The sequence below is a fragment of the Cherax quadricarinatus genome, chromosome 86 (assembly GCF_038502225.1).
Source record: "Cherax quadricarinatus isolate ZL_2023a chromosome 86, ASM3850222v1, whole genome shotgun sequence".
NCBI lineage: Eukaryota > Metazoa > Arthropoda > Malacostraca > Decapoda > Parastacidae > Cherax > Cherax quadricarinatus.
The window spans coordinates 978,536-993,536 of record NC_091377.1 but is presented as its reverse complement, the minus strand read 5'-3'; the positions used below and the strand labels follow the sequence as shown (position 1 = coordinate 993,536).

Sequence of the window (15,001 nt, the reverse complement as noted above, 5' to 3'; positions counted from 1 at the left end):
CTCCTAATTACCAGGTACCTACTTCTTACCTGCTGTTACTGCCTCCTAATTACCAAGCACCTACTTCCTACCTTCTGTGCTGTGGCACCAAGAGTGTTGGGACGTTCCTGGCTCCTAATTAATAAGCACCTACTTCCTACCTTTCTTGTTGAGACACCAAGTGTGTTGGGACGTTCCTGGCTCCTAATAATCAAACACCTACTTCTTACTTCCCTGTTGAGGCACCAAGTGTTGGGACGTTACTGACTTCTAATTACCAAGCACCTACTTCCCACCTTCCCTGTTGAGGCACCAAGTGTTGGGACGTTACTGACTTCTAATTACCAAGCACCTACTTCCCACCTTCCCTGTTGAGGCACCAAGTGCTTGGACGTTGCTGGCTCCTAATTACCAAGCATCTACTTCTTACCTGTGGACGAACCACTCGCGGACGAAGTATTTTCTCGCCTTTCTCGTCCAGTTCTTCCTCTTCCTCCTCGTCTCCTCGTCTCTCCTTGTCGTCTCCTTCGTCGTTGTCGTCGTCGTCTGAATACTGCATCATGCAAGTCGTCCATGCAATAATTCATGCAGGAAACACATGCCCACGGAAAAAATGGTTTTTATAATAAATAAAAACGACAAAAAATATATATTAAAACACAAAGTAAAAATTAAAAATAATCTCTCGTGAAGTGAAAAAAAAAAAGTAATCTGTGATTTTGTTGAAATTAGTAAATAAATATATTTGGAAATTCCGATGTTTTCCCCAGGAGAGAGAGAGAGAGAGAGACGAGAGTGAAGGGCTCTTGATCCATGGAAATGGAGCTATTCTCTCCTTCCTTGGAGCAAACCTGACTGCTTCCCATTTTCCAGGTGCTGCATGATCCCTTACGGGTTTAGTTTTAATAATAATAATAATAATAATAATAATAATAATAATAATAATAATAATAATAATTTCCCTCAAGTGTGACATGCTTACTGTTATTATATAATTCTGGAAGAGCTAAACCCGTAGTGGCCAAAGTGAGTCTACATGAAGTACAATGTTTAAAACACTAGGAAAATGACTATAAACCCATGGAAAAACCCATGCTAAACCCATGGTAAAGTCATGCTAAACCCATGCTAAGCCCATGGTAAACCCATGCTAAGCCCATAGTAAACCCATGGTGAAACCATGCTAAACCCATGCTAAACCCAAAGTAAACCCATGGTAAAACCATGCTAAACCCATGGTAAACCCATGCTAAACAAATAGTAAACTCACGATAAAACCATGCTAAACCCATGATAAACCGTAAATCCACGGTAAACCCATGCTAAACCAACTTCAAAGGGTCAACGTACTCTTACCCGGTCGGAGTTAGCGTTCTTGCGGGAGTTCCAACAGAATTCCAGGATAGCCACCACTATAGCCAGCGCCAGGCCACACATCAGCACCACGAACACTCCTCCTGCAGGAGAAACGCCCGTACACAGCTTCAGGAATAGGCATGGTGAGTATGGAAACCCTATAGCCAGGAGCTGAGACTCAACCTCTGCGTTTAAAGCGGGTGAAGACACTTACACACGCTCGCGAAGAGGAGGGGCCAGGAGCTATGACTCGAACCCTGCAATCACAAATAGGGAACACACACACACACACACACACACACACACACACACACACACACACACATAAACCTCACTCAAGGAAAAGGATCTTGGGGTGAGTATAACACCGAGCACATCTCCTGAGGCGCACATCAACCAAATAACTGCTGCAGCATATAGGCGTCTAGCAAACTTAAGAACAGCATTCCGACATTTCAGTAAGGAGTCATTCAGGACTCTGTATACCGTGTCAGGGCTGTAATGGAGTATGTAGCACCAGTTTGGAACCCACACCTAGCCAAGCACTTCAGGAAATTAAAGAAAGTACAAAGGTTTGCAACGAGACTAGGGGTATGTAATACGAGAGAGGTTAAGAGAAATAGATCTGACGACACTGGCTGGACAGGTGGGACATGATAACAACATATAAAATACTGAGAGGAATCGACAAGGTGGACAGGGACAGGATGTTTCAGGGATGCGACACAACAAGGGGTCGCAAATGGAAATTGAAGTCTCAGATGAGATACAGGGATGTTAGGAAGTATTTCTTCAGTCACAGAGTTGTCATGAAGTGGAATAGTCTGGAAAGGGAGGTGAACGCAGAATCCATACATAGCTTTAAGAAGAGGTATGGTAAAATTCATGGAGCAGGGGGTGACCTATGTCAGAGCTGTAAAAATAAAAGGCAGGTTTGGACACTTAGGTTAGACCATAAGAACGTGTCTAGCAGGCCTACTGGCCCATGCTAGGCGGGTTAAAGTCACCTACTGGCCCATGCTAGGCGGGTTAAAGTCACCTACTGGCCCATGCTAGGCGGGTTAAAGTCACCTACTGGCCCATGCTAGGCGGGTTAAAGTCACCTACTGGCCCATGCTAAGCGGGTTAAAGTCACCTACTGCCCCATGCTAGGCGGGTTAAAGTCACCTACTGGCCCATGCTAGGCAGGTCCAAGTCGCCTACTGGCCCATGCTAGGCAGGTCCAGATTGTTGTAGAAATGCCAGTAGCAGAGGTGACTGTAATAATGCTGGTAGTAGTAATGGAAGCAGCAGCAGCAGCAGCAGCAGCAGCAGCAGCAGCAGCAGCAGCAGCAGCAGCAGCAGCAGCAGCAGCAGCAGCAGCAGCAGCAGCAGCAGCAGCAGCAACAGCAGCAGCAGCAGCAGCAGCAGCAGCAGCAGCAGCAGTAGTGATCATCATATATGACAGTGTCTGTTTCTCTGTTTCTCTGTCTGTCTGTCTGTCTGTCTGTCTGTCAGCCTCTCTCTCTCTCTCTCTCTGTCTCTGTCTCTGTCTCTGTCTCTCTCTCTCTCTCTCTCTCTCTCTCTCTCTCTCTCTCTCTCTCTCTCTCTCTCTCTCTCCAGCATCAGGTAATGAGGCAGTCATCTCCCACGGATGCTGTGTTACATATTCCGTCTCACTGAACACAGAAGATCCATCTCAAGATGATTCTCTGAGAGCACAGCATCACTCATGACACCCCACGAGAGGAAGTCCCACTCACCATGAGAGGAAGTCCCACTCACCATGAGAGGAGGTCCCACTCACTCCCAGTAAACACAGAGAGAGAGAGAATTTCCTCTAAATGCTAGAAAATTATCAGAATTATCAAGATTATTACGTTTAACAAAATGTTTCAAGAATTTATATAATCTTCCCCTTTAAAAGACGATTTAGGCATCATTCATAGATAGTAGACACCACTCATAGATAGTAGACATCACTCATAGATAGTAGACACCATTCATAGATAGTAGACACCACTCATAGATAGTAGACACCACTCATAGATAGTAGACACCACTCATAGATAGTAGACACCACTCATAGATAGTAGACACCACTCATAGATAGTAGACACCATTCATAGAGAGTAGACACCACTCATAGATAGCAGACACCATTCATAGATAGTAGACACCACTCATAGATAGTAGACACCATTCATAGATAGTAGACACCACTCATAGATAGTAGACACCATTCATAGATAGTAGACACCACTCATAGATAGTAGACACCATTCATAGATAGTAGACACCACTCATAGATAGTAGACACCACTCATAGATAGTAGACACCACTCATAGATAGTAGACACCACTCATAGATAGTAGACACCACTCATAGATAGTAGACACCACTCATAGATAGTAGACACCACTCATAGATAGTAGACACCACTCATAGATAGTAGACACCACTCATAGATAGTAGACACCATTCATAGATAGTAGACACCACTCATAGATAGTAGACACCACTCATAGATAGTAGACACCACTCATAGATAGTAGACACCACTCATAGATAGTAGACACCACTCATAGATAGTAGACACCACTCATAGATAGTAGACACCACTCATAGATAGTAGACACCACTCATAGATAGTAGACACCACTCATAGATAGTAGACACCACTCATAGATAGTAGACACCACTCATAGATAGTAGACACCACTCATAGATAGTAGACACCACTCATAGATAGTAGACACAACTCATAGATAGTAGACACCACTCATAGATAGTAGACACCACTCATAGATAGTAGACACCACTCATAGATAGTAGACACCACTCATAAAGAGTAGACACCACTCATAGATAGTAGACACCACTCATAGATAGTAGACACCACTCATAGATAGTAGACATCACTCATAGATAGTAGACACCACTCATAGATAGTAGACACCACTCATAGATAGTAGACACCACTCGAAGATAGTAGACACCACTCATAGATAGTAGACACCACTCATAGATAGTAGACACCACTCATAGATAGTAGACATCACTCATAGATAGTAGACACAACTCATAGATAGTAGACACCACTCATAGATAGTAGACACCACTCATAGATAGTAGACACCACTCATAGATAGTAGACACCACTCATAGATAGTAGACACCACTCATAGATAGTAGACACCACTCATAGATAGTAGACACCACTCATAGATAGTAGACACCACTTATAAATAGTAGACACCACTTATAGATAGTAGACACCACTTATAGATAGTAGACACCACTCATAGATAGTAGACACCACTCATAGATAGTAGACACCACTCATAGATAGTAGACACCACTCATAGATAGTAGACACCACTCATAGATAGTAGACACCACTCATAGATAGTAGACACCACTCATAGATAGTAGACACCACTCATAGATAGTAGACACCACTCATAGATAGTAGACACCACTCATAGATAGTAGACACCACTCATAGATAGTAGACACCACTCATAGATAGTAGACACCACTCATAGATAGTAGACACCACTCATAGATAGTAGACACCACTCATAGATAGTAGACACCACTCATAGATAGCAGACACCACTCGAAGATAGTAGACACCACTCGTAGATAGTAGACACCACTCGTATATAGTAGACATCACTCATAGTAGACACCACTCATAGATAGTAGACACCACTCATAGATAGTAGACACCCCTCAAAAATAGTAGACACCACTCATAGAAAGTAGACACCACTCATAGATAGTAGACACCACTCATAGATAGTAGACACCACTCATAGATAGTAGACACCACTCATAGATAGTAGACACCACTCGTAGACAGTAGACACCACTCGTAGATAGTAGACACCACTCATAGTAGACACCAGTCATAGTAGACACCAGTCATAGTAGACACCAGACACAGTAGACACCACTCATAGTAGACACCACTCATAGTACACACCACTCATAGAAGACACCACTCATAGTAGACACCACTCATAGTAGACACCACTCATAGTAGACACCACTCACAGTAGACACCACTCATAGTAGACACCACTCATAGTAGACACCACTCACAGTAGACACCACTCATAGTAGACACCACTCATAGTAGACACCACTCATAGTAGACACCACTCACAGTAGACACCACTCATAGTAGACACCACTCATAGTAGACACCATTCACAGTAGACACCACTCATAGTAGACACCACTCACAGTAGACACCACTCATAGTAGACACCACTCATAGTAGACACCACTCATAGTAGACACCACTCATAGTAGACACCACTCACAGTAGACACCACTCATAGTAGACACCACTCATAGTAGACACCACTCATAGTAGACACCACTCACAGTAGACACCACTCATAGTAGACACCACTCACAGTAGACACCACTCACAGTAGACACCACTCACAGTAGACACCACTCACAGTAGACACCACTCATAGTAGACACCACTCACAGTAGACACCACTCACAGTAGACACCACTCACAGTAGACACCACTCATAGTAGACACCACTCACAGTAGACACCACTCACAGTAGACACCACTCACAGTAGACACCACTCATAGTAGACACCACTCATAGTAGACACCACTCACAGTAGACACCACTCACAGTAGACACCACTCATAGTAGACACCACTCATAGTAGACACCACTCATAGTAGTCACCACTCATAGTAGACACCACTCATAGTAGACACCAGTCATAGTAGTCACCACTCATAGTAGACACCACTCACAGTAGACACCACTCATAGTAGACACCACTCACAGTAGACACCACTCACAGTAGACACCACTCACAGTAGACATCACTCACAGTAGACACCACTCACAGTAGACACCACTCACAGTAGACACCACTCACAGTAGACACCACTCATAGTAGACACCACTCACAGTAGACACCACTCACAGTAGACACCACTCATAGTAGACACCACTCATAGTAGACACCACTCACAGTAGACACCACTCACAGTAGGCACCACTCACAGTAGACACCACTCACAGTAGACACCACTCACAGTAGACACCACTAACAGTAGACACCACTCACAGTAGACACCACTCACAGTAGACACCACTCACAGTAGACACCACTCACAGTAGACACCACTCACAGTAGACACCACTCATAGTAGACACCACTCACAGTAGACACCACTCATAGTAGACACCACTCACAGTAGACACCACTCACAGTAGACACCACTCACAGTAGACACCACTCACAGTAGACACCACTCACAGTAGACACCACTCACAGTAGACACCACTCACAGTAGACACCACTCTCCTTAACATTAGGTTTCAAGAAACGATATTACTGGATCGTGTTTTGACATATTTATCCCGGTTTGATCCAAGGTATCTGAAGTCCTGAAACAGCCTCCAGATGGCTCTTGATCCAGGGAATCAGAGTTCCCCTGCATTTCACTGAAACAAACATGTTCCAGAGAAAGTCCTCACATGCTATATGTGAATGCGTGTTTGTGTGTGTGTGTACTCACCCATTTGTGGTTGCAGGGGTCGAGTCATAGCTCCTGGCCCCGCCTCTTCACTGGTTGCTACTGTGTGTACGAATTGAAAAAAAAAAAGGTCGGCGGACGAGCTTTAAAATTTCTTTACAAAACTGGTTCAATACATGTGAATATACAGCAAAAACTCCCATTCATTGGTAGTTTCCTAGAGTGTAAATCTGGATATATTCCATTGTTTAATTCCAGAGTTCAACCCTCAGCCATAACAGAATCAATTGTCGGGAAGATTAACTGACTGTTATTGGAGTATTTGTGTACACACACACACACACACACACACACACACACACACACACACACACACACACATACATACACACACACACACACACATATATATATATATAGGTAGTAGGTTGGTAGACAGCAACCACCCAGGGAAGTACTACCGTCCTGCCAGATGACTGTGAAACAAAAACCTGTAACTGTTTTGCATGATGGTAGGATTGCTGGTTTCTTTTTCTGTCTCATAAACACGCTAAGATAACAGGGATATCTTGCTACTCCTACTTACACTTTGGTCACACTTCATAGACACGCACATGCATATATATATATACATACATCTAGGTTTTTCTCCTTTTTCTAAATAGCTCTTGTTCTTTTTTATTTCTTCTATTGTCCATGGGGAAGTGGAAAAGAATCTTTCCTCCGTAAGCCATGCGTGTCGTATGAGGCGACTAAAATGCCGGGAGCAATGGGCTAGTAACCCCTTCTCCTGTATACAATTACTAAAAAAGAGAAGAAGAAAAACTTTATAAAACTGGGTTGCTTAAATGTGCGTGGATGTAGTGCGGATGACAAGAAACAGATGATTGCTGATGTTATGAATGAAAAGAAGTTGGATGTCCTGGCCCTAAGCGAAACAAAGCTGAAGGGGGTAGGAGAGTTTCAGTGGGGGGAAATAAATGGGATTAAATCTGGAGTATCTGAGAGAGTTAGAGCAAAGGAAGGGGTAGCAGTAATGTTAAATGATCAGTTATGGAAGGAGAAAAGAGAATATGAATGTGTAAATTCAAGAATTATGTGGATTAAAGTAAAGGTTGGATGCGAGAAGTGGGTCATAATAAGCGTGTATGCACCTGGAGAAGAGAGGAATGCAGAGGAGAGAGAGAGATTTTGGGAGATGTTAAGTGAATGTATAGGAGCCTTTGAACCAAGTGAGAGAGTAATTGTGGTAGGGGACTTGAATGCTAAAGTAGGAGAAACTTTTAGAGAGGGTGTGGTAGGTAAGTTTGGGGTGCCAGGTGTAAATGATAATGGGAGCCCTTTGATTGAACTTTGTATAGAAAGGGGTTTAGTTATAGGTAATACATATTTTAAGAAAAAGAGGATAAATAAGTATACACGATATGATGTAGGGCGAAATGACAGTAGTTTGTTGGATTATGTATTGGTAGATAAAAGACTGTTGAGTAGACTTCAGGATGTACATGTTTATAGAGGGGCCACAGATATATCAGATCACTTTCTAGTTGTAGCTACACTGAGAGTAAAAGGTAGATGGGATACAAGGAGAATAGAAGCATCAGGGAAGAGAGAGGTAAAGGTTTATAAACTAAAAGAGGAGGCAGTTAGGGTAAGATATAAACAGCTATTGGAGGATAGATGGGCTAATGAGAGCATAGGCAATGGGGTCGAAGAGGTATGGGGTAGGTTTAAAAATGTAGTGTTAGAGTGTTCAGCAGAAGTTTGTGGTTACAGGAAAGTGGGTGCAGGAGGGAAGAGGAGCGATTGGTGGAATGATGATGTAAAGAGAGTAGTAAGGGAGAAAAAGTTAGCATATGAGAAATTTTTACAAAGTAGAAGTGATGCAAGGAGGGAAGAGTATATGGAGAAAAAGAGAGAAGTTAAGAGAGTGGTGAAGCAATGTAAAAAGAGAGCAAATGAGAGAGTGGGTGAGATGTTATCAACAAATTTTGTTGAAAATAAGAAAAAGTTTTGGAGTGAGATTAACAAGTTAAGAAAGCCTAGAGAACAAATGGATTTGTCTGTTAAAAATAGGAGAGGAGAGTTATTAAATGGAGAGTTAGAGGTATTGGGAAGATGGAAGGAATATTTTGAGGAATTGTTAAATGTTGATGAAGATAGGGAAGCTGTGATTTCGTGTATAGGGCAAGGAGGAATAACATCTTGTAGGAGTGAGGAAGAGCCAGTTGTGAGTGTGGGGGAAGTTCGTGAGGCAGTAGGTAAAATGAAAGGGGGTAAGGCAGCCGGGATTGATGGGATAAAGATAGAAATGTTAAAAGCAGGTGGGGATGTAGTTTTGGAGTGGTTGGTGCAATTATTTAATAAATGTATGGAAGAGGGTAAGGTACCTAGGGATTGGCAGAGAGCATGCATAGTTCCTTTGTATAAAGGCAAAGGGGATAAAAGAGAGTGCAAAAATTATAGGGGGATAAGTCTGTTGAGTGTACCTGGTAAAGTGTATGGTAGAGTTATAATTGAAAGAATTAAGAGTAAGACGGAGAATAGGATAGCAGATGAACAAGGAGGCTTTAGGAAAGGTAGGGGGTGTGTGGACCAGGTGTTTACAGTGAAACATATAAGTGAACAGTATTTAGATAAGGCTAAAGAGGTCTTTGTGGCATTTATGGATTTGGAAAAGGCGTATGACAGGGTGGATAGGGGGGCAATGTGGCAGATGTTGCAAGTGTATGGTGTAGGAGGTAGGTTACTGAAAGCAGTGAAGAGTTTTTACGAGGATAGTGAGGCTCAAGTTAGAGTATGTAGGAAAGAGGGAAATTTTTTCCCAGTAAAAGTAGGCCTTAGACAAGGATGTGTGATGTCACCGTGGTTGTTTAATATATTTATAGATGGGGTTGTAAGAGAAGTAAATGCGAGGGTCTTGGCAAGAGGCGTGGAGTTAAAAGATAAAGAATCACACACAAAGTGGGAGTTGTCACAGCTGCTCTTTGCTGATGACACTGTGCTCTTGGGAGATTCTGAAGAGAAGTTGCAGAGATTGGTGGATGAATTTGGTAGGGTGTGCAAAAGAAGAAAATTAAAGGTGAATACAGGAAAGAGTAAGGTTATGAGGATAACAAAAAGATTAGGTGATGAAAGATTGAATATCAGATTGGAGGGAGAGAGTATGGAGGAGGTGAACGTATTCAGATATTTGGGAGTGGACGTGTCAGCGGATGGGTCTATGAAAGATGAGGTGAATCATAGAATTGATGAGGGAAAAAGAGTGAGTGGTGCACTTAGGAGTCTGTGGAGACAAAGAACTTTGTCCTTGGAGGCAAAGAGGGGAATGTATGAGAGTATAGTTTTACCAACGCTCTTATCTGGGTGTGAAGCGTGGGTGATGAATGTTGCAGCGAGGAGAAGGCTGGAGGCAGTGGAGATGTCATGTCTGAGGGCAATGTGTGGTGTGAATATAATGCAGAGAATTCGTAGTTTGGAAGTTAGGAGGAGGTGTGGGATTACCAAAACTGTTGTCCAGAGGGCTGAGGAAGGGTTGTTGAGGTGGTTCGGACATGTAGAGAGAATGGAGCGAAACAGAATGACTTCAAGAGTGTATCAGTCTGTAGTGGAAGGAAGGCGGGGTAGGGGTCGGCCTAGGAAGGGTTGGAGGGAGGGGGTAAAGGAGGTTTTGTGTGCGAGGGGCTTGGACTTCCAGCAGGCATGCGTGAGCGTGTTTGATAGGAGTGAATGGAGACAAATGGTTTTTAATACTTGACGTGCTGTTGGAGTGTGAGCAAAGTAACATTTATGAAGGGATTCAGGGAAACCGGCAGGCCGGACTTGAGTCCTGGAGATGGGAAGTACAGTGCCTGCACTCTGAAGGAGGGGTGTTAATGTTGCAGTTTAAAAACTGTAGTGTAAAGCACCCTTCTGGCAAGACAGTGATGGAGTGAATGATGGTGAAAGTTTTTCTTTTTCGGGCCACCCTGCCTTGGTGGGAATCGGCCGGTGTGATAATAAAAAATAAAATAAAAATAGGAACTATGTTAACACCGTGGGAACTATGTTAACACCGTGGGAACTATGTTAACACCGTGGGAACTATGTTAACACCGTGGAACTATGTTATGTGGGAACTATGTTAACACCGTGGGAACTATGTTAACACCGTGGAAACTATGTTAACACCGTGGGAACTATGTTAACACCGTGGGAACTATGTTAACACCGTGGGAACTATGTTAACACCGTGGGAACTATGTTAACACCGTGGGAACTATGTTAACACCGTGGGAACTATGTTAACACCGTGGGAACTATGTTAACACCGTGGGAACTATGTTAACACCGTGGAAAGTAAAACAACACCGTGGAAACTATAGCAATACCCTGACAACCAGATTACCACCGTGGGAACTATAACACCGTGGGAAGTATAACAACACAGTGGGAATTATAACACCGTGGGAACCAGATTATGTCCTTGGGAACTCACCAATGTTCTCCACTCCCAGAGCGTTAGCTTTCGAGTCCTTGTTCTTCTCGTCCCTGTTACAGACGTCTCCAGTGTTCTTCCACCACTTGCTGTACAACATCTGGATGACACCCTTCTCCTGCAGCTCCAGGATGGCCAGAGAGATCTTATCTCTCCAGGGAGAGCCTGCGAGATACATAAAAATGGTATTAAGAATTGTTGATATACAGAGTTGAAAATGCATTTTAGAACGAGTAAGTCATATGTGGAGCAGTTTTGTGTCTTTATTAAGAGTTGCTGTATGTGAGACAGTTTGGTGTCTTTATTAAGAGTTGCTGTATGTGAGACAGTTTGGTGTCTTTATTAAGAGATACTGTATGTGAGACAGTTTGGTGTCTTTATTAAGAGATACTGTATGTGAGACAGTTTGGTGTCTTTATTAAGAGATACTGTATGTGAGACAGTTTGGTGTCTTTATTAAGAGTTGCTGTATGTGAGACAGTTTGGTGTCTTTATTAAGAGTTGCTGTATGTGAGACAGTTTGGTGTCTTTATTAAGAGTTGCTGTATGTGAGACAGTTTGGTGTCTTTATTAAGAGATACTGTATGTGAGACAGTTTGGTGTCTTTATTAAGAGATACTGTATGTGAGACAGTTTGGTGTCTTTATTAAGAGTTGCTGTATGTGAGACAGTTTGGTGTCTTTATTAAGAGTTGCTGTATGTGAGACAGTTTGGTGTCTTTATTAAGAGTTGCTGTATGTGAGACAGTTTGGTGTCTTTATTAAGAGATACTGTATGTGAGACAGTTTGGTGTCTTTATTAAGAGATACTGTATGTGAGACAGTTTGGTGTCTTTATTAAGAGTTGCTGTATGTGAGACAGTTTGGTGTCTTTATTAAGAGTTGCTGTATGTGAGACAGTTTGGTGTCTTTATTAAGAGATACTGTATGTGAGACAGTTTGGTGTCTTTATTAAGAGATACTGTATGTGAGACAGTTTGGTGTCTTTATTAAGAGATACTGTATGTGAGACAGTTTGGTGTCTTTATTAAGAGATACTGTATGTGAGACAGTTTGGTGTCTTTATTAAGAGATACTGTATGTGAGACAGTTTGGTGTCTTTATTAAGGCTGTATGTGGATCAGTTTGGTGTCTTTATTAAGGCTGTATGTGGATCAGTTTGGTGTCTTTATTAAGGCTGTATGTGGATCAGTTTGGTGTCTTTATTAAGGCTGTATGTGGATCAGTTTGGTGTCTTTATTAAGGCTGTATGTGGATCAGTTTGGTGTCTTTATTAAGGCTGTATGTGGATCAGTTTGGTGTCTTTATTAAGGCTGTATGTGGATCAGTTTGGTGTCTTTATTAAGGCTGTATGTGGATCAGTTTGGTGTCTTTATTAAGGCTGTATGTGGATCAGTTTGGTGGCATTTTTGGAACGTTAATTCTTTGTTTTGGGTCGACATTTATCTCGCAACCTAGATAACCTATCATAACACTGGAATTTTACATAACCTAAAATTCTTAAACCTAGGAGAGGTTTAGGGATAAGTGTCAGAGGGTAAGCACAGCTCTGCTTCTCTGTTGGTCATTACTGGGGTTCATTCAGTGACCAGGGAAGAGGCTCGACCCCTGACCTGATCTAAGTTAACATGATATGGGGATCTAGACTAACTTGAAAATACCTAACATAACCTAATATAGGATCCTAACCTAAGTTAACTAAATTAAAATAATCATAGTAACTTACCCTAACATAAGGACCTAATTTAACATAAGAATCTAACCTAGCCTAAATTACAATAACTTAATATAGCAACCAAACCTATCCTTGTTAAAAATTAATGTATAATAATATCGCTTAATCTGTTTGAATATAATAGAGCCATCTTTCCTTCTGGGAAGACTGGATTCAAAATATCGTAAATTTGATTTGTCTGTGACCAATTTCCAGGGTTGTTGGACCCTGGTAACCAGGCCTGAGACCCGGTCGAATTCTTGTTAAGAATATTCTACTGACAAACTTCTCATCATTTAGAACAACCAAAATACTCTAGAGACAGTCGTGGCGTGCCCTAAACTCTCGTTCTAATTCTAGACGCAAGATGCTGGCCTAGCCTAGTCCCGCTGTGGGATGCAGGAGGCTTCCACCAACCCCGAGATTCATATGAAGTAGCCCTCTTTAGATAGGAGCGCCCCAGTTATGCTCTCTCATGCTGGGATGTGACAGCTCTGCTGCATTTGCATTAATTCGTTTACCCTCGGGAGCCAGTGACGGGTCGTTGTTTGATAAAGACCCGTGTCAGTATATTACGTTGATGAATATAATGATAATAAGACGAAGAAGAAGAAGAAATCTTAAAAGAAAAAGAAAGCGAAACGGAAGAACCAGGACGAGGCTCTACTTACCAATGGGTGTCGCTATGCCGTAAGAATTTGAGTTAAGAAGACCACCAACTTGCGTCAAGTTACAGTTCCTCTGGATGGTGTAGTCCAGCATGGTTGACTCCATCAGAAAGGCGTAGTTACCCTGAAGAACCTGCCAGGGCAAAACATGCGAGGGTTCTCTAAGAAGCCGTGGGGGAACTTGTTCTCAAGAATATTAATCACAATATCGTAGAGGTAGGAAGCAATTCAAGCATTCTTTAGGAAACTATGTGGGAATGATTTCAGTGGAACATAAAAAGTTACAGTAATATGAATACAGAGAGGAATACATTCTTTCAGAAAGAGTATGCATCATCCCTAATAATGTAGAATGATAGAGGGTGAAAGGGATACTCACTCGTTTCACTCCATCCTCAATCGTAGGGACGAAAACTGATGGTCTCTTACTCTCCATGTATCTCCACATCTTCTGATAGGTTTCGATCTTGGAATCCTGTCCACACCAACACTTTTAGTTCCTTCACACTAAACTCACACTTGCTAAATTTAAAATTCTATTGCTCTAGCCTCTAATAATTATAATGACATTAATTCTTGCTAATGAATTCTGGCTGTACATGAAGCGAGACAGCTGAAAAGCAAACTTGTATTGAGACAACGTTTCGCTCTCTATAGAGCTTCATCAAGTCATGACCTGATAAAGCTCTACACAGAAGGAAACAATAACAAAACATTTTGAGTATTTTCTTATACCACCCTATATTTAGCATTTTTATTGAGAAATTTACATGCATACAGGATATATATATATATATATATATATATATATATATATATATATATATATATATATATATATATATATATATAAGGAACACAGGCGTGCTGCCATGATGATTTAAAACATTGTATGTGACCAACATCATAACACACATGGCCACATCATGAGGTGGGAGAGAGAAGAATTACATATGAAAGAGTGATATACCTAGACGTCGATTCCTGGAAGCTTCGGTGCTTTCGATTTCAAACAAATTTGCAAAGAAAATATAACTCTGAGCTTAAGCATCACCAAATTCTCTCCAGAATGATTCTACCCAATCAATACACCATCAGGCGAAATTCATTACAAGGTCCAGCCTCTTTAAAACAAGTGACGTCACCACTCTACCTCTTCTTCCTAAGTCACAACTATCCTCCGCTACATAGACTCTTTCCATCTGTCTCTATAGAAACATAGATAAAGCCACGAGTGGCGATACGTCTCCCTCAATATTCCTATTATGCATTTGTCTTCTATTCCCACATAGTTTAAT

At 41.9% G+C, this 15,001-nt stretch overlaps 1 protein-coding gene across 7 annotated transcripts in view; it reads right to left on the bottom strand.

Moving 5' to 3' along the window:
• LOC128702958 (glutamate receptor ionotropic, kainate 2) overlaps window positions 1-15,001 on the bottom strand; it is a 449,498-nt gene that overhangs the window by 15,851 nt on the left and 418,646 nt on the right. For all 7 annotated transcript variants that reach the window (XM_070103548.1, XM_070103547.1, XM_070103549.1 and 4 more), the window contains 5 exons: window positions 14,083-14,178; window positions 13,707-13,836; window positions 11,323-11,487; window positions 1,336-1,436; window positions 410-532 (listed from right to left, as the gene is read on the bottom strand). In XM_070103548.1, coding sequence (XP_069959649.1) covers window positions 410-532; window positions 1,336-1,436; window positions 11,323-11,487; window positions 13,707-13,836; window positions 14,083-14,178 — 615 coding nt within the window. The remainder of the gene's footprint in view (window positions 1-409; window positions 533-1,335; window positions 1,437-11,322; window positions 11,488-13,706; window positions 13,837-14,082; window positions 14,179-15,001) is intronic.